This window comes from Rousettus aegyptiacus, unplaced genomic scaffold (assembly GCF_014176215.1).
Source record: "Rousettus aegyptiacus isolate mRouAeg1 unplaced genomic scaffold, mRouAeg1.p scaffold_m13_p_8, whole genome shotgun sequence".
In the NCBI taxonomy this organism is placed as follows: domain Eukaryota; kingdom Metazoa; phylum Chordata; class Mammalia; order Chiroptera; family Pteropodidae; genus Rousettus; species Rousettus aegyptiacus.
In genome coordinates this window covers 107,647,130-107,666,770 of record NW_023416311.1, presented here as the reverse complement: position 1 = coordinate 107,666,770, position 19,641 = coordinate 107,647,130, and the positions used below count along the sequence as shown (strand labels likewise).

The following is a 19,641-nucleotide window of genomic DNA, read 5'->3' as shown; positions in this document are numbered from 1 at the left end:
TAAAAAAAATAGAAGGATGTTGGACTGACCAAATAGAGTCCAGAACTAGATCCACACCTGCATCGTTACCTGATCAACAGCAGAGGTGCTGCCGCTGTTCAGTGGAGGAGTCGGTCTTCTCAGTAAATGGCACAGCATCAACTGGCAGTTCATATGGAGAAAAATAAACCGTATCATCATCTCACAGCTCACACAAAAAATTTATTCCACATGGGTTATAAGCTTGATGCGTGAGTATTAAAACCAAAAATCTTCTCAAAGAAAATGTAGAATTACCACGAAACGGAACACTGAGAAATTGGACTTAATTAAGATGAAAAACTTTTATGCATGCTGAGGTATCTTTACGAGAGAAAGACATGCCACAGAGTGAGAGAAGATAATTGCAATACACATATCCAACAAAGGACTTATAGCAGGACCACCAGCTTAAAAAATGAACAGAAGATTTAAACAGGTGTTTCAGGAAAGAAGATTATCTAAATAGCTAATAAACACATGAAAGGATGCCCAGCATCATTGGTCATCAGGGAAATGCGCAAGAAGATGCTACCTACTCAGCAGAGCGGCTAAAATTAAAAGACAAGACAATACCAAATGCATCTTAGGGCTGGAACTTGTTTATATCGATGGCGCGAATATGTGAGGCGTAACGGCTTTGGAATACTGTTTGGTTGCACTTGCCAGCGCTGAATACTATAAATACCCTGTGATGCAGCCGTTCCAGTCCTGGGAATAGAAGCTCATAGAACCATGAGCCCTGTGTTGACTAAACGACACATGTGCAAGAATTATCATAGCAGCGTTGCTAATAGTAAAATGGAAACCACCCAAATGTCTATCAGTAGTGATAGAATGGATGCTTCTTGTTTATCCGTACAGTGGATACTACATAGCAGTGAAAAAAGAGGTGACCATTGCGACATGGAATAAATAATATGGATGATTTCTATTTCTTCGAGAAAAGCTAGGCACAAACGAGTATGGGTTGTATGATTGCATTTATGTGGAATTTAAAAATAGGCCAAAATGACCAATGGTAATAGAGATGAGAATAGTAGTTGCCTTTTGCCAGAGATAATTCACTGGGAAAGGGCTTGAGGGAGCCTTCCGGGGAGCTAGAAATGCTGAATATCTTGATCGGGGTGAATATACACATATATAAACATTTACCCAGACATACACTTAAGATTTATGTAAATTTTACCTTAGTAAAAAGTAGCAAAACAAAATTTAAATTAATTTATATAAAAGAATAGAAATAAGATGATAAGTTTCTACTTTGAGGAATGGGAGTAGGAAACAGTAAGTAAAATTTGGAAAAGTCCAACAAAAGCCAGGAAGAGAGGGCAGGGAGAGGGAAGTAAAGGAGGGGAAAGGGAACGGTCGCAACACGTGATCCATGCGGGTTCTGATCTCTCTGTGGCTTGGTAGAGCCTCACAGGGGTGCGCATTTAAGTATTCCACTACAGGAAATAAGTACCAAGCAGCCCAGATTAATGCTAGAGAGAGTTAGCAAATGCTCACAGAATACAGGGACAGCGTTAATGAGCTGCACACATGCAAGAGGAAAAGCTTTAAGTGGGGAAAAGCAGCATATTTCATATCAATAAGATGTATAGTCCACGAAGGAAATAAAACTTAAGGACTTTTATGTACCAGAAAACAGTACTTAGAAATATGTGAAGCATTTCCTGTTACAGTGGAAGACTGACACAACATACCCCTCTGACAGCAGATCAAATAATCAAAGCTTAAGCGAGGACTTAGAGGATTTAAGTAGCAGTTTACAAGCTTGATTTCTGTTTGACTTGTTTATATACACACCCAAAATCTACATTATACCACACAGTTCATATTCTGCTACATTTTTTCTTGAGGTTAGTAATGCACCCTGACTGTATTTTCATGCAAATACATGTTGAGCTGCTTTATTTGTCAGGGATGCATACAGGGATGCCTGTCCTTGTAAATCCATTTTTCTGTCTGCAAACATGTAGTTCATCGTCAGTTTTACTTTGTTAGAAGCGTACTTGCCTTGAATATTATGTTTGTATATGTAAGTAATTTCTATTACAGAAAATCTGTTCCTACGATTCCGTTTTGATTTGTCTTTTGAAAACAGCCATTGAAGTCACTGAACATTTCTGATACAAGGCTATAGGGAATGCTTAAGCCTAGTATGTAAGCTCTGGATTGAAAGAAAGTTTCAGTTGTTCCCTTTTGGCCCCCATTTCCAAATCTATTCCTGCCTTTTCTGTCCAAGAAGATAAGGAGATGATGGCTGTGCATTCACCCATACTTCATTTTTCCTTTCATGGCCAGATGTAAGATTTTCTCTTTTTGAGGATCCTTGAATCTGCGTTTTTAGACAGTGGTTGTTAGTTTGCTATTTATGGCATTGGAGGATGTACTCTATTGAAAATTCCTCTTAATTTAAAAAATATGTACCTCTAAAACATGAGCAGACTCAATGGATTTTAAAATTCTATGTTAAAAAATTCTCCATTAGTATAGCTTTGGCGCTATCTTTAGATTTCCTTTTCCTTTTCAAACATCTGTGCTCATTCGGTAAAAACAAGTAAGTGACTCTAGAGAGAATGTAAACTGTAAACATCTCTGTGTAACCTTTACTGTTCACTGTCACTATTTTTATACTTGACCATTTAAAAGAAATTTTTCTGAGACTCGGCCCTGTCGAGAGTCAATGTTTATTGCAGTGGCTTCGTGGTGTTTTCACTTTACCTCCGTAACGGAGCAGCGGTGCGAGCTCACGACGAGGTCGTGACCGTGTGCCGTTGCACCCTTTCTTTGGCAGGCCGCATCTACAAGTGCTTGTTTACTGGCTCCGTGAGCTCACTACTGACACTGCCACTAGATATGCTGTCCACGTGAGTACTGGGCCTGTTGACAGTGGGGCTACGCCGTGTAGACGGGGCTCCTTCTTTCCTCCTCGCGTTGACGTTCGTTGTAATTTGAAAAGTCCTTCTGTTCCGAGGACAAATAGTTTATGTGTTATTCTCACAGTTATAGCTACAGCAGAAGTAGCTGACATACTTAAATGGTGTTTGTTTTAAAACATACCTGTCTTACAAGTGCTGTTTTGTAATGGTGGGACGGCTTGTGTAAAGGCTGTTGGGCAGTGTGAGATATATACTGTTGTGTTCATGTGCTGGAGATCATTTAAATGTGTTTTTAGCAACATAGACATATAGACATTTGAATTCAAATTTATTTTTTAAATATTTCTTGTGACTGTTAGAGTACAGACTCCAAAAACTTGTGTACTCAAGTTATACTATATCTTAATTTGATATTAAGCATTGTAATTGAATTTTCTTGGGGGAAGACATATATGTTTTATATATTATGTCAAATAGTAATGCTATGAACAAGTAACTTTATCAAGATCATTAGTAAGCTTACAAAAGATTGCATCTGTGTTTGCCAAATCTATTTCTATGCCCAACCTCCCTTAGGTTTATGATCTCTACGTCAGTAAAGGCAAAGAACAGCATAAGGCTCTCTTGTGAACAGAAGTATTCGGAGTATATTGTCATCAAAATAAGCCAAATAGCAACAGAAAAGAGCAGGAGAGCGTGTTATGTTTCTGATAGGACAAAAATCGAGGAGGAAGCCTTGATCAATATTTTTAATTATGATTGAAAATACTTAGAAACATTAGATATATCTGCAACTTGGTTTTTTTACTTGCTGATTTTATCTTTTTTTTTTTTTTTTTTTTTGATAGAACAGGCGAGTTATTTATGTCTGTTTCTTTGGCAGTGTTAGGGCATAGATAAATAAATGGTTCTGAACTTGAACCTTATTTACATTAGAATTGTTTTTTATTTTAATTATTGAAGAAGAGCTTTGATTAATGTTTAGAAGTAGAGAGGGGCTTGAAATTAGGGCATTAATGGCTGTGGCCATGACAGAAAGAAGAAGCAATAATTTGACACGCTTAAAAGTTTGGAAATGGTGTAAGACGGTAATCCTTTGCATAAAAAGATAAACCTTCTGTGAAGTGGTGCAGTCGAAGCAAATAGGACAGTGTTCCTGTGTCTGGGCGTGAGATTTTTATCTCTGCCCTCCAGAACACAGCAAAGAAGCAAGAAGATCAGAATTAAATGACTCAGCCGTCATTCATTGAGTCTCATGTGGCCACATCAGTTAAGTTTGGGGCTACGAGAGCGAAGTCTCTCTCCCATGCTGACCCTTCCTCAGGTTTTTCATGGAGGAAAAAAGTCACTGCATTGTGACAGGAATTCCAAAGGCTACCGAGATTCTTGAGTTATCCTTGAATTCTGAAATCAGAGATAGACTCGGGGAGGATGAGCCCCTTCAGAGAACGAAGGAACAGGGGTCCCCAGTGTTACAGTGCTCCCTGTATTTTCACGTGTGGTTATAAAAGAACCATACTTTGAATTTGCTTGGAACTAGTATAGTTGTGGTGTATTTGGAGTGAGCATCAAAATTTAATCTGCTTTTGAAGTGACAGATTTCTAAAGTATGTCGCAGACTTCTCTCCTTCACGGCACATGCTGAGGCCCCCTCCGCCAGCCGCCCTCCCGCCGGCCGGCCTTTCTGGAGGTGCTTCTCCGCCTTTCCGATGTGCTGATTCTGCCCGTCTGTACGGGCTCACAGGTCAGCCAGCCAAGGTCGTTAAACGCGTGTGTAAAGTAAGGACGAGGAAACCCTCAGTAAGGGTGGACAGATTGTTCACTTTTAGTAAGTTACATACATACTTGACCTTTGTCTAATGTTTGGCTGTTTTTGATGATTTACTTACCACCTTCCTGTGTCTAAGCCGTGTTCAAACACGGGCGCTGGATAGCTAATTTCTCTGTGGTCCTGATGTTATTCTTTGCCTTCTAAAATATAATACGAGTACATAAAACATATTCGGCCAGCTTATAATACAGAGTTCCACCATCCTCAAAAATAATTATTTTTGAGAAACTGATTTTCACCCAGAAAATGATGAGTTTTCTGGCTGTTCTTACTGAAATTTTAGTGTGAAATGAAATGTTACCTTTAGTTTCTTAATTTTAGGTGTTCTTTGGAGTAATTCTGTATGATTTTTTCTTAATAGGGACAATTTATTGGCGGACTGTTTGCAGGGCTGCTTCGTGGTGACGTGCACGCTGTGTGCGTTCATCAGCCTGGTGTGGTTGCGAGAGCAGATCGTCCACGGGGGGGCGCCAGTGTGGCTGGAGCACGCCGCCCCGCCCTTCAATGCTGCGGGGCACCACCAAAACGAGGTAACTCCCTCCGCCCCGGACTGAGTGTATTTGGTCAGGACGGACTGAGTGTATTTGGTCAGGACGGGAGAGTTCTCGTCACCCTCCAAGACCCAAACCCATTGACTCCTGTGTCCCGCACTGCAAAGCAGGACAGTGAAAAGGTTTGGGAGAAGATGAATGGAGATGTGGAAAATCAAAAGACTTTGCCTCTTAATTTTCTAGCGAGATTGGGCGCGGCGTTAGGGGCCGCGCGCAGCTGCCCTTTCACTCCCCGCGCCTGGGTGGACGGCTTCCCGCTGGCCTGGAGGCGGGTGCAGGCTTCCCGCAGACGGAGGAGGCTGCCTGCCTTCCCCGTGCCTCAGTCCCTTTGTGTGTGAAGTGTCCCGCCTTGGCTGCTCCCAGTGGTAGGAGCACTCCCAGGAGGAGAGAAATCGGAGCACCGGCGATAAGTCTTGTGCAGCTTTATTTCCTCGTGAGAGGTGACAGGCACGCTTTGTTCGACGTGAGAGCATTTGCCAGAGGCATTAAGGAGGGAAGGGTATAACGAATGACTTTCAGTATTTTGCTTGCTGAGAAATTATGGGGCTGAAAATATCAAAAGTTAGCTACTTTATATGAAAACAGTTCACGCTCATAAAATTTTATTATGAAAAATTGTAAGATACTTAAAATGATAATCAACTTAATTTTTTAACGACGTGCACTTGTCAATGTGTAGATTGATTTCATCAAATTCCGCCATGCCTTTTTCTCTACAGAAGTACAAGTACAGCTTTTCCTTTGAAAACCACACACATATAAAGAGGGGACTATAAAAGATACTGTTCTTATTTAGCATGAATGTTTTTATCTTGTACCTCATATTTTGAAGCATTTAATCCAGTTCTTTTAGAACCTTTATTAAGTCCACGGGAGTTGAGTGTTGTAATTTAACACAGCTCTGTCTCTGCTTGGTACGGTAGCAGAGCTAAGGAAGAGCCAGTGGGAGGTGCGCGGGGACTGATGAAGTCTGGACTGGCTTAGCTACCGCACGGAAATGAGATCTGTGTCGCTCACATTAACTGACAACGGAGAATGGTTCCATATCTGTGTGTAAACACATAGATGCATAAATGAATATGTTTACATCCCTGAGTCGGTCGTTAAAGATGGGAGATGTCTTATGAAGAAGGATATGGAGTGATGTATTCATGATAGCCATGTCTGTTCATCCATTTTCTCTAGTGCTTTATGAAACGTTAATCCCTAAATTATACTGAGTGGACACACATACTGCCAAGTGAGTTTATGTCTTTATATACCAAGTTGATCCAAAATCAGGTCCATTTAGAGAAGATGACATTGAGAGGTGTTTTTTGGAATTTTAACAGAGTTCGTGTTTGATAGCTAATCTTTTTTATTTTTACTTTTTATTGCATTTTTTTTTTTTTTAAGAAGAGAGAGCACGATTTGGTAATAGAGTGAAACTGAGACAAGGTAGCTAAATGTCTGGACGCTTCCGTCATTCTTAGGCTCCAGCGGGAGGAAACGGTGCTGAAAATGTTGCCCCTGACCAGCCTGCTAACCCGCCAGCCGAGAATGCCGTGGTCGGGGAGAACCCCGAGGCCCAGGACGAGCAGGCAGAGGAGGAGGAGGAGGAGAACGAGGAGGAAGACGACGCGGGCGGGGAGGACGCAGCCGACGCCAACAACGGAGCCCAGGGTAATGGCCGCCGCCTGTCCTCCCCCGGCCTTCTGGGCCACAAGTCCATTCCCAGCTTGCCTTGGGGAGAAGGACTGGAGTTTTAAAATTTGATGGGTTTGAAGTTCTATTTCTAACCTGTTTTTACTTTATTTTGGCAAATTTGTGTTTATGGCTACACATGTGTACTTTTTTTTTGTCCTGTGAAGTAGAGCACATTTTTGTTTTAAAATCCTACTTTACACAGGATGGAGACAGACCTGTTTTAAACATGATTCCTTGGGTAGCTCAGAGGAAGTGATGTATTTGAGCCGAGACTGAGGATGAGAAGAAGCGAGTCGTGTAGTGATGGGAGCGGGCGCCTCTGCGGGGAGAGGCGCGTGCACCGAGGCTCTGGGCACGCGGCCTGCTGCTCCCCAGGGCCGGCCAGCGTTCCCGCCTCTCCGTCCAGTGCAGCAGCTCCCAGCCGGCGTTCCGTCTTCCATTCTTGTTCCGCGTAGTGTCCGTATTGCTCTTCCGCCCTGAAAGTCTCTCAGTGGTTTATCTCTTGATACTAAAGAACAAAATAAAATCCAGCCTTCACTTTCCAGTTGTATGTTCTGATCCCCGTCTGCCTTTCATGTTACATCTTCTGCCTCCTCCTCACCCAGAGAATTCTAGTCTCCTGGCTCCCCTCCTTTTCTCAAAGCCACCGGAGTCATTCCTGATTCAGAGCTGCTGAATTCCTTGCTTTCACATAACCCTGTTTATGTCCTTTCTAGTCCTTACCCAGTCTAGAATCACCTTATTAATTTTACATGTCGTGTTTGTTTATATGTGAAAAAATTTTAAATGTGGTTTAGCTTCTCAGCATATAGTTTACAAAACACTGAATTAAGAGAGTGCATTTTATTGTTTGTGGTTCAAGTTCTGTCAGTTATCTTCAAAAAACAATTATATTTCCAGATGACATGAACTGGAATGCTCTAGAATGGGATCGAGCTGCAGAAGAGCTGACGTGGGAAAGAGTGAGTAAGACTTCTTTCTAGCCGGCATCCTAGTGTTTCGATCCTAAAGTACATTTTAAAGTTGGGCATGTTTAGATGCACACACTAATTTTATAGTTACATTTGATGAAAACTGTAATAGAGCTTTAATTTCTAGAGAAAATTAAGTGATGTTTTGTTTGTGGTGACAATATTAAAAATATTGTGATGAAGGTCTATGGATGACCGTTTTTTCTATCGTCTGGCCTCTAATACAGACCTCGTTCCACTTAGGGAATGTTTAACCTGAAATTGCGGATTTTTAAAAAATGAAGTAACAGTTCACATATTATTCTGATGCTTCAATTAACAATATAATGTAATTGCGTCATGAAATCGTGACTGGTTCCCTATCTAATGTAAGAATGAAACCGAAGATGGAATATTTTTGACTTTATAATTATGATTTGGAATCAAATCATAATTCGATTCCAAAATATAAAATTCCCATGAACGGAAGTTTTTTACTCCCTGAAAATGATAGGCCATATTGGAAAGTAGTGGCTAAAGACTGTATTTAAAGATACTGAAAGGAAAATGAACATTTTTCATAAATAGAATAAAGATTGTATTTTATCTTGAATTAATGCATGTTATTTATTTTAGATGCTAGGACTTGATGGATCACTAGTTTTTCTAGTAAGTAAATATAATATTTTTTAATAATAGAATTGTGACTTTGTCTTAGTGATGCAGTGATTTCAAATGTACGATATATGCTGGCTTTTTTACTAAAGATCAAAATGCCCTTTGATTTTTGATGATATGTTGAAAAAATTTTGTTATATGTATTGAAAATTTTGGTAAAGCATAAAGGTAATACTGTTTAAAATTATTAAATATTTGATTTGTAGAAAACAGAATAACAGAGTTAATGGTAGTGAAGAACTTGGTCTTTTATAACTGTAGTTCCCAACCTTTTTGGCCCCACAGACCGGTGCTCCTATGAAAATCTAATGCCTAATGCTCTGAGGCGGAGCTGAGGCGGTGATGCTAGCGCTGGGGAGCAGCTGCAAATACAGATGAAGCTTCGCTTGCTTGCCTGCTGCGCGCTGTGTGGGCAGGGCTGGGGAAGGGGGAGTCAGGGACCCCTGTTTTAAAGTTCCGCTTTGCAATGTGTAATGCCTGACCTGGTGGAAATAGCAGCATTTCATAGTTCCCAGTGAGAGTCCCTGGCTCATCACAGGTTTCCACTTTTTGCTGAACCCCTCCTGTCTTTACCTTATTTATTAAAGAGTGCAACCAAAAGATGGGGGACAGTTCTATAAAGGCCTGTTCTTCAAAGGGAAATGTTTTTTTGTTAGTTTGTTTCTGTAATGTAAAATCACTTACCATTCGGGATTTTTAAATGGCTTTGGGTGTCGAGAAATGATGCATCTGGCGGCGATGCGCAGATTAGTGAGTATTGATGTTAGTGAGCGGCTCGGTCTGGTCGTGGTCAGTGCAGAGGCGTCATTGCTTCGTGCTCGTCTGCATCCCTGTCTCGTCAGGTCCTCTTCCATGGGTGACAGAAGTCACTGAGGCAGCAGTGTTGACTCAAACTCTTTCTGGTTGTTGGCAAAAGACATTTACAGAATGACTTCATTAATTTATGGAAAATTGTTTTTAGTATCTACGTGCCAGCTGTCGTGTTACTGGGAGATTCAGAGATGAATGAAATAGAGTTGCTGTTCTCAGCGGTGTTTTATAGTTTAGTAAAGAAAAATGAAGATGTGAACAAGGAACGTTAGGGTGCTCTGTATTTAAGACTCAGTGACAAAGAAGTGCATAAGACAAAGAGGTACAGAAGAGGGCTTAGTGAGATGTCCCCTAGGGGAGTTTGTCAGCAGGGAGTTTTTAAAGAAGATAACTTAGAGGTTGAGGCACAAAAGATATTGGCAGTAAGGACACTTTGGGAGCCCTTAAGGCAGAGAAGCTGAAAAACTTTAAGTGACACAGGCCAGCGTGGTGAGAGGACCGTAGCAGTCATCTTTTAGCCAGACTCATCACCCTCCTTGCTGCTTGGGTTTGTGGCAGGTTGGGAGGTCTGAGCAGAATAATCTTTTTAAAAAGAAAAGCTAATAATGTTGGCCCCTTTTGAAAGGATCATTTAACTCGATGTTTGGGGGGGGGGAGGTGGCGGGCTTAGACAAATGGGCTGGGTCATTCTGGTGTCAGCATGGAGCTTGACTAGAGCGTGTGTGCCGTGGCCAGAGGAACGGGTGACAGTAGCAGTCATCTTGGAGGTGATGACGTGCGTCTGTGGAAATGGACCAGTGACCAAGTGGGAATGAGTATTCTGAGGTACGAACAAAGAAAACCAGGACACCGTAGGGGGTGAAGGGACCAGAGAAGGTCAGGTGACCTTGACGAAGTCATGAGAACAAAATGAACACCGGAAGGAGCACGGTGCATTTTACGTAAATATGCTGTTAAGAATTAATGTAGTTTTCAAATTTTTCTGCATTAGGGGTTTTTTCAGTGTCGATTGAATGCAATCTGGCAGTAATGTATGAGAATCTGTGTAGTGTGAGGTAGATTATTAATTTCCGAGGAGGAAATGTTTATGAATTATTATTTTTTTTAATTTACTTTTTATTTTTTAATTTACTTTTTACATGTGACAGTACGAACTTTGAGCTTTGTTAGGTGTAGTTTTATGGGCTATCTGATGAAGAAGGCAGTGTTGCACGTCCTTTTCGGAGTGGACTCTCAGGTGCGGGCGGCACTCCCTGCCCCCTGGCCAGCCTCACTAACGCTCTCTCTTTTCAGGAGCACGTCTTCTGGGTGGTGTCCTTAAACACGCTGTTCATTCTCGTGTTCGGTAAGTGGCGTTCATGCTTCTCTTCATGGTATTGTTCGTGGTGGGAGCTTGGTTCTCTAGGAGCCGCTTTATGTCGATTTTGTTTTCAAACATAGGACTGTATGAAACAATTTTACATAGTAGTCCTGCATAGGAACCCTGTGCAGGGGCTTTCTTCCCTAAACAACGCCGACTTCAGTAACCTGTAGTCACCTGCCGGCTCTGCTGCTGTTGGGCATTTGTTTCTCTTTTTGTAGAAGCAGATTTTAGACTGTCTTGAGAATATAAAATATCCCACTTCTGGTATTAATCTAGTACTCATTATCTGTGTGCTCTTCCCTGTGGCAGAAGGTCTTGTTGCCATCTGTCAAAATCCTGACCAGGATCTTTCCAGAGACCCTGGCTTGGAGGCCGTCACCGCAGATGGATGTAGGCTTGAGGGAAGACAGTGAGCCTTTCCCAAGTGTGAATTCCCCGTAGAACCAGATTCCAGCAAATGCAAAGTCACTGCCAGACAGTTTCACAACTGCAGCTCTGAGGGTTCTGTGACTACTCTGTGACAACACGAGTCCCTCCCATTGGGAGTAATTAGAAAAAGGAAGGAGGATTCAGGAGACGCAGTTGACAGGCTTTTCTGCTTTGGGAAAGATGAGGTAAACTGAGTCAAGTAAATCAAGTTCTTAGAGTTCAATTTCTGCATCTCTCAAGGAAGAGAACGTGGAGTCTGATAGAATCAGGTTATTGTCGGCTGAGCTATGACTCGTGTCTCAGAGAGAGACCTCAGGCTCCCAAGCTCTCCGTCGGGATGATCTCTGAGGAGTTATTTTCTTTAACGCGTGTGAGTTGCCGCTTAGTTTCCTGAGGAGGGAGGAGGAGATTTCCCAAGGTTCTGCCACCGAATTCCAAGTTACTTGCTTTGTGTCGAGGAGCACATCGTGACTCCGAAAGCAGTCGTCTTTAACAGGAAGCCATTTGGGCCAAAAGACACTGAATATGTAGATCAAAGATGAAACAAAACATTAATTTCTGAATCTTATTCGTAAAGAGCAAAAGAATATTACAGGTAATTTTTGAAACAACATCTTTAAAAAAGATGGTGCGAATTAAAAGGAAGTTTATTCTTTGTTTCCCTTTGCATATGGCAGTGAAAGTGTTTACAGATTATTCTGCATTTATTTTTTATTATGTAAAATAATCGATATATAGAATAGAACTGTTTTCATCTTGACCAAGTTTTATTTGAGAGGAAAAAGATGATCTATAGAATTTAGTCTTTGCTCTTATAACAAAAGCTTAATGCTAAATTAATGTTTGGAGGAACAAGTCACCTTTAAAACATTAATTATAGAAATAAGAACTCTCATTTATATGAAGCAAATCTCATCTAAGTAGATTTTTTACTAATCCAGTCTCCTGAGCTTATATGGGGATGGGGGGGCATTTGTCCTAGTAGACTTACATACATCATGCTTAGGATCTCTTGAAACTAAACAAGAAGTTTCCCCTTTAGTGATATGCTCGTCCTTGTACGTGAATACAGTCATTGGGATCAAGCACATCCCTGCTGCTTTCCTCCTCGGCTTGCTCTACTGCAATTTTCCTCTGGCGTTTTGTGGATTCTGGTGGCCATGTACTTTTCAGAAGTAAAACCTTACAGCACTGCTGACTCTCAGTAGAAGGGAATGATCAGGATACCTATCTAGTAGTTGCTGCGTAATGGGATAGTAATCGATTATTACAGTTGGTGCTCAGGTTAATATTTACATATGTAAATGGAATGGAAACTTGAAAGTTTGCCTTTCTCAGGGATTGCCTTAAGTCATCCTCAGAGTTGGGCGTGGGGACAAAATAGTACGCATTCTGCCTATGTTTTTTTCTTACCATTTAAAAGTTTCTTGTGCTTTATGATACACATATTAGAAAAATAACGTGTGATTTATAAGTAATTTTCAAATAAATCTTAGACCCATAAATAGCTTTCTACTCATAGAACACTTGACCAGAAATACTCAGCAGCGAGACCCCTGTAGAGTCACTGTAACTGTCGCAACGATCGCGTCCCCCTGCTCTCTTCCCCTGATAAGCCTTACTGTTCATTTTTATTTTGCCATGAGTAAAAGATAATTTTATTCTTAAATTAAAATTTTATTAACATGGCAAGGAAGACTTGAAAAGAGACGCTAAAAATTCTTACTATGAAAATTTTAAAGATCTTTTCTTATTTAACCGTGTCATTATCATGCCTTACAAAATTATCAAAATTTAATATTTCTTACTAATTCAACATTAAAAATCCATGGATTGTCTCCTTGAATGTCATTTTAGAGTTGGTTTGTTTGACTGAAGATCCAAACGAAGTCCACACGTTACTTTTGGCCGTTCACCCTTTTTACCTGGGATGCTCTCTTGTCCCCCACCACCCAGCCTTTCGCCATGGAGTTGTGGGAGAGGCGCGGGCCAGCCGTCTTGTTCAGGGCCTCGTGCTCCTCACTTGTCCGACTGCCCCCTGCGGACGTGCGCTGCCTCGGCCTTCTGTCTGTATAGCTCCTTTAGCCGGAAGGTGGACCGAGGGCCTGATTACACTGAGGTTCAGCACATTTCAGACAAGCCCTTGCCTGTCATGCGTTGCCTGTGAATGCTGCATGTCAGGAGGCAGATGGAGTCTAGTTCTCCACCTTCGTCTGTGGTTCAAGTGATAGCATCTTGAAGCCTTTCTTGGTACCATTTTTTCCCTTAACTATTAGAAAGTAATCCGTGTGGGTAGTATTTTACTATCACGCAAACGTAGTGTTCCCTCAGCATTTCACCTAATGACTTTATTATCCTTGATGATAGTTGCCTGAAATTATTTTATTAGGCATTACAAAATGATTCTTCTCAGATTCCTTAATTTTTTACATTCATCAGCTGGCTTTTCTGTAAAGAAGAACTTATTTTTATCAGCTGGAGCTGTGTAGTTGAGCTGAACGTGTTTGTGCAGAAGGAGCAGGACAGGCGCACCACTCTTTCCCTGTGAGAGTGAGTTTTCAGTGTAAGGAGTTGACGCGCTGACTACTCTCACTGGTGATGAAAGTGCTTTCTGTGATCTTTACCTTCGTCCCTTTTGTTTCTGGCGTGCTACTTTCGGACTAATATGATCATGCTCATGGGTTATATGTGTTCGGCGTGTTTCCATCCATTTTGGTCATTATTATTTTAATGCCATATCATCTTTTCTTTGGCCTGTGAGACGTTCTTTACAGTGGTTCCTGGGCCTTTTGCTATGAGCCTATTAGACGCTGATAACTTTGTTCTCTGGTTATAGGGAATATCCCAAGAGGTACTTTTCTGGCACCAGTTCTGGAATGGTCCATTTCTTTAAGAAGCCCAGGCTCCTTTTAGTGGGTGATGGATGGTACGAGGGTGGTACTCATTGTTTTAATTTTGAGGTTTTCATTGAGTTTTTTCCTCCCTTTTAGCATTTTGCCCTTATCACATTGGTCATTTCTCCCTTGTTGGTTTGGGATTTGAAGAACATGTGAGTATGATACTTTTACAACTTACTTTTATTAGCCCCCCCCCCCTGTTTGATGTTTGTCGAGTAAGTAATGTTGTAAAGAGTCACTTCATTTGTCAGCCTGACTTATACAGAGGAATAGTTATCCACTGCCTGTTCTGCTCTTTTAAAACTGACCGTGGCTCAAGACACAGGAGGTGGTGCTGCCAGCCAGGAGGCCGTGCTCCGCAGTCTCCCTGCCCGCTGCAGGGCCGCGCTGCGGGCAGCGTCTGGCAGGCCGACTGTCCACCCCTGCCGCGGACTCGCGTGTTCCCTTCCCTGCCTTTTTGCCAGATAGCCCTTCGTGAACTTGGAAAAGTAACAGTATGTCAGTCAGTTTAAAAAATGATTAGTCTGTCTTAGAATGACGGTCTGTAGTGTTTTCTAAAGAATTTGCTTTAATTTTTACATTTTTCCATTGTTTTTCAGAGGTAGATAAATATTTGGGTGGACAACTATTTTGGGGGGAGAAGGGCAGAACGATTTAGCCTTTTAAGAAAGAGCTGACATATCTGAAATGCTTGTTCAGTGTGTGCACATGAGTCTGAGAGGTCACGTTCTGGAGTGTTCTGGAAGCGCAGAGATGTGTTCCAGTTCTGATGCAGCTCCAGGTTCTTGCTAGATGAACGCACGGATGTGAAAAGCTTTGCTAAATTCTGACCTTCCAGACTTTCGCCATTTGCTATGTGAAATTCAGGAACCAAGCAGATAGGCAGTATTTGCCACTCTCCAAACTCTCACTCTGTCAGTGGAGAGTGGGCAGGATTGCAGAGCTGGGGGAACCCCGAGAGTCGCCTGCAGTGGTGGGAAGCGAGGGGCCGGGGTGGGGTGCGCTGGGCGGGCGCCCGGGCCGCGTGCTGCTGCTGCCGCCGTCGCTCGGCCTCCAGCGAGTCCATGTCAGAACAGAGTCGAGTACGGACTGTGTCACTTTTTTCCTGATTTTTATAAAATTTAATTCACCCTTATTTTGTCTGCTTGAATAAAGTGTTATTTTTAAATCTTTCTTGACCTTTCATAATCGATAGCAGTCAGTGGGAGGATCTGATTTGCAGAGATGTCACCAAAAGGAGATGTTTCTGGTTGTTTTCCAGTTATAAATCGCCTCGGTGGCTCTCTCATAGTTCGCTTGGGTTGTTTAATGCATTGTTAAACTGGGGGATAGGCCGTGTGGTACAATTAAAGTTTATCTGTTTTTTCTTATTTCCAGGTCCAAGCATCTCATTTTGAAGGCCTGATCACAACCATAGTTGGGTATATTCTTTTAGCAATAACACTGATAATTTGTCATGTATCCTTTAATGAACCAACTTGGGGCTTTAGTAATGTTATTCATACCAAAGAGTTGTTCTTATTAATGACCGTCTCTCCCCTTGACCTCTTAGTGAAAGTCATAGATTTTTGTAGTGAGGATAAGGGCAGGCAAAATAGGAACTACATTAATTTTGTCTGCCAAGTAATAAGTATTGCCCAAATGACTGTGTGTTTTATTATTCCTTGAAATGCTTAGTCTTTCCTTGACTAGATGCTGTAGGGCTTGGCAACTCTTGTTAGATTTCATAGGTCTCGTCGCTTGCTTGGAGTCTGCTACATTGTTGTTAAGGTAATTCCTGCTACAAGTTAAAACTGGAAATGACTTGTCACCATTTGAGTGATACTGATGACCTTTGTTTTTACTTAAGGTCTCTTTGCTAGTGGTGGTAGAAATTGGAGTGTTCCCTCTCATTTGTGGCTGGTGGCTGGATATCTGTTCCCTGGTGAGTTTACTATTCATTATCAAACAGTCTAATAATCTAAAGGCTTCGGAAAAGACATCTTTAGAATGGGTTACTTTTAAAGGAGAGTCAGTATATGATAGTAATTTGCTCAATTTTTTCTGAGAATATACATTGTGGAGTCTTAATATTACTAATTTTTTGTGAGTACTTGCTTTTTTTGAGGTCTTGTGCAGATTTTTGATGTCAGTATTTTGACTGGCACCTTTCTGATACCAATAGAGAAGAAATATTCTTACTTATTTTACTCTTCTGAATTTTATAATAATACTAGCACATTATATGCATAGGAAACAGTCTGATAAGAGGACTGTCTTTGTAGTAATAAATTCAAACTTAACCATTTGTTTTAACCAAGATGTTCAGTTTTGATTGTAACCTTTAATGGAAGTCAGTGATAATCAGTTTTTGACTTTTCAAAAATATTATGTATGTAGAAAAGCTGCCTTTGGCACTGAAATAACATTACTCCCGTATCTCACTGTGAAGCTTGTCACGAATGCAGACCTGTAACCAAAAGAGGAAGGTAGTATGTTAACCAGAAATGGTTCATTTATAGTCGTAGTACTGGTCAAGCTCTTATTGACCACTTGGTTTATCAGTCTTGCTTCTCATATTTAAACAATTTTGAAATAGTATCTAACCTTATATCACTTCTGTTTCTGTGACACCATGAAATGGCATTAAGAGAACTAGTCTAGAACGTCGTAGCCTATATGCACGGGGGTCTTACTCACTTCCCAGAAGATGGAGATGCTAATTTGGTGGGTGAATGTGAGAGCCGCGCCTCGCGCTCACCCGTTTGTTTCCATTAGGAAATGTTCGACGCTACGCTGAGGGACCGGGAGCTGAGCTTCCAGTCGGCTCCGGGCACCACGATGTTCCTGCACTGGCTGGTGGGAATGGTCTACGTGTTCTACTTCGCCTCCTTCATTCTGCTGCTGCGAGAGGTGCGTTCCGCAGGGGAGCGCTGGCGCCGTGCCGCTCGCGCCCCCGAGGTCGCTGTGGCCTCCTCACTGCGTCGTTTTCTCTGCTGCTTCGTTCTGAGAGGGAATGACTGGTACACGAATTGAGACTTTAATGCTCTGTCTGTTGTGAGTTCGCAAGGTGAGTAGGCTGCGGGGAAAAATTCAGTAAAGGCACTCGTTGTACCGTGCCGTGAGCCCGTCCCGGACTTTATCACGAAGACGGAATGCCGGAAATGCCCCAAGGTCATGGTACCGCAGGGACGCAGCTGTGTAAGATGGCCTTGAAGCAGAGTGTGGGTGCTGTGTGATGCCAGTGCCCTTGCCGGCGGGCCCTTTACTGGTCCTTACTGACATGAAGACGGCGAGAGTGGGGTCAGTGTGTGATGAGTGTGCGTGTCGTGCTCCGGCATCCCGGCGTGGCAGGGAGTGTGAAGCCGAGTATCTGCTCAGTGTGCTCGCCGCGTGTCAGGCGCCGTGCTGTCTGCCGGGGTGGTGGCGAGACACACAGACGCCATCCCCAGGCTCCCGGGTCTCGCATCGCTGGGACGGGTTCCGCCGCCGAGCAGCCGAGCTCACCCTCTGAGGGCGGCGAAGGAGACAGCGGTGCTGATGGCGGCTCGGACCCAGCGAGCACAAAGGCTTAGCGCCGGGGGTTTGGAGACTTGAGGAGGTGGCGGGGGCCGGGGGCCGGGGGCCAGCATGCTCTCCTGAATCGGATCTTGCAAGTTCAGTAAATTCTGTTTACAAATAAAGCTTGTAATCTTTCTCTGAAGCAAGTGATTGAGACCTCTAAATTACATTGTTAAGCGATAAAATGTTTTATACTGATTTTTTTCACTTAATCGGGTTGTTTTCTTAGGTTGATACTCCTAGTATTTGCGAGTTAGATATAGGACTTTGGAGGTCATATATTATAATTCCCTCATTTGGAAGAGGAGAAGTAGAGTTTGGGCAGATGAGATGCTTTACACAGGGTGACTCAGTGAGTTTGGACCACCCAGGGGTATTACCCAGACCATCGATCGCCCCATCACCCACAGCCTCCCGGTCGATGATTTCTACTGACGGACAAAAAAAGATGCGGGCAATAAAATGAAGATACGCACTGAGAAGCTGTAGGGTTTCTTAATTAAGGTAACTCCTCTCAGGAGTTTAAGATTGAAATCAGATCTTTTATTTAGGACATTTATAAATTCCAACTTAATTCTTTCACCAGATGATACAATATAGTGGCAATTTAAAAAACATATTTATTTTTAATCTCAATCTAGATTTGACAAGCTGCCTTCCCCCACACCCCCTTGAATTATTAAAAGCATCAAAGGACATCAGACACAGGATAGTTTTCATCAAGATTCTGATTTAGGGACTTTTTTTTCCCCCCAGGAAAGCCATCTGAATTTTCTGGGGCCCATTTTATAAAATGCCAAAATAAGTTTAAGGGCTTTTTTGTTACTGTTTTAGCTCATGTGCAGCCTTGAAGACATTGGCATTTATAGCATTTAAAATGCGTTCGCAGGTGCTTCGACCTGGTGTCTTGTGGTTTCTGAGGAATCTGAATGATCCAGATTTTAATCCAGTACAAGAAATGATCCACTTGCCTATCTATAGGCATCTCCGGAGATTCATTTTGTCAGTGGTGAGCATACCTTTTTGTTGCTCTTGATGTAAGGTGTGCTACGCTTTAGATTTATTTCTTTTATTTGGGTACTGATAGAGTACATTGAATAATTTATGTTTATCTAAGCTTGTGGGACTTGGTTAAGTAGCTATTTTATTGGTTACTTTGATAAAATAAATAAAGTGTTCACTAAAACAAAAATATCTTATTAGGTAGTGTAATTGGTTGCCAAGTTATGAGTTTCTGAATTACACTTAACTTACATTAAAGCATGGAGACTTGTTCATACTTTCTAAATTAAACTTTGAACAGAAGGGTCTCAAAGTTTCTTCCCTGCCTGGAAGAAGAAATTACCTAGTTAAAGCTAAATGCTTCCAAAAGAAATTCTAAAAGCGGTATTTCACCCTTCGGAAACCTTCGTGGCCATTTATGTGAGTCACGTCTTATAATAATTACAGGTGGTTTGGTAAGTTGCAGGTGGTTCTGATCGTCCATTCTGAGTTTCAAGCTCTCTCCTCCCATACCATGCAGGGATTATCTTTTGTGGCTCCTGTTTGAGCCCTCGGGTCCTAGAGAGGGGGGGGGGGTAACCGTCCTGGGTATGAGTTCTTTACGCGGAGCGACCCGAGTTTGTTGTGTCGCGTGAAAACACGGAGCCCTGGATGGCACAGGCGTGGACGGCTGTGGCTGTTAGCTGCGTTCGTTCAGGAGGCGGCCTGCCTCTCGGGGGAGTGGTTCGCCACGGTGTCACACCCTGTTTCTCCCTGCAGATTGTGTTTGGCTCCATTGTCCTCCTGATGCTTTGGCTTCCTATACGTATAATTAAGAGTCTGCTGCCCAGTTTTCTCCCGTACAATGTCATGCTCTACAGGTAAGTTTTCGACCTTTGGAAGTTTTACGAATTTGGCTCTGTTAGAGATTTGACAGTCATAGCACATACATTCAGAACATTCATTTCTTACAGATAGTGGACATCATCCGATAGTTAAATTTTGTCGTGTCACATGAACAT

At 42.2% G+C, this 19,641-nt stretch overlaps 1 protein-coding gene across 2 annotated transcripts in view; it reads left to right on the top strand.

The window, feature by feature from the left end:
- Window positions 1–19,641, top strand: part of MARCHF6 (membrane associated ring-CH-type finger 6) — a 59,456-nt gene that overhangs the window by 19,241 nt on the left and 20,574 nt on the right. For both annotated transcript variants that reach the window (XM_016164971.2, XM_036225342.1), the window contains exons 5-17: window positions 2,819–2,891; window positions 5,096–5,264; window positions 6,758–6,947; window positions 7,872–7,933; window positions 8,558–8,590; window positions 10,703–10,754; window positions 14,192–14,250; window positions 15,476–15,556; window positions 15,800–15,868; window positions 15,948–16,022; window positions 16,856–16,990; window positions 18,528–18,647; window positions 19,400–19,500. In XM_016164971.2, coding sequence (XP_016020457.2) covers window positions 2,819–2,891; window positions 5,096–5,264; window positions 6,758–6,947; window positions 7,872–7,933; window positions 8,558–8,590; window positions 10,703–10,754; window positions 14,192–14,250; window positions 15,476–15,556; window positions 15,800–15,868; window positions 15,948–16,022; window positions 16,856–16,990; window positions 18,528–18,647; window positions 19,400–19,500 — 1,219 coding nt within the window. The remainder of the gene's footprint in view (window positions 1–2,818; window positions 2,892–5,095; window positions 5,265–6,757; window positions 6,948–7,871; window positions 7,934–8,557; window positions 8,591–10,702; window positions 10,755–14,191; window positions 14,251–15,475; window positions 15,557–15,799; window positions 15,869–15,947; window positions 16,023–16,855; window positions 16,991–18,527; window positions 18,648–19,399; window positions 19,501–19,641) is intronic.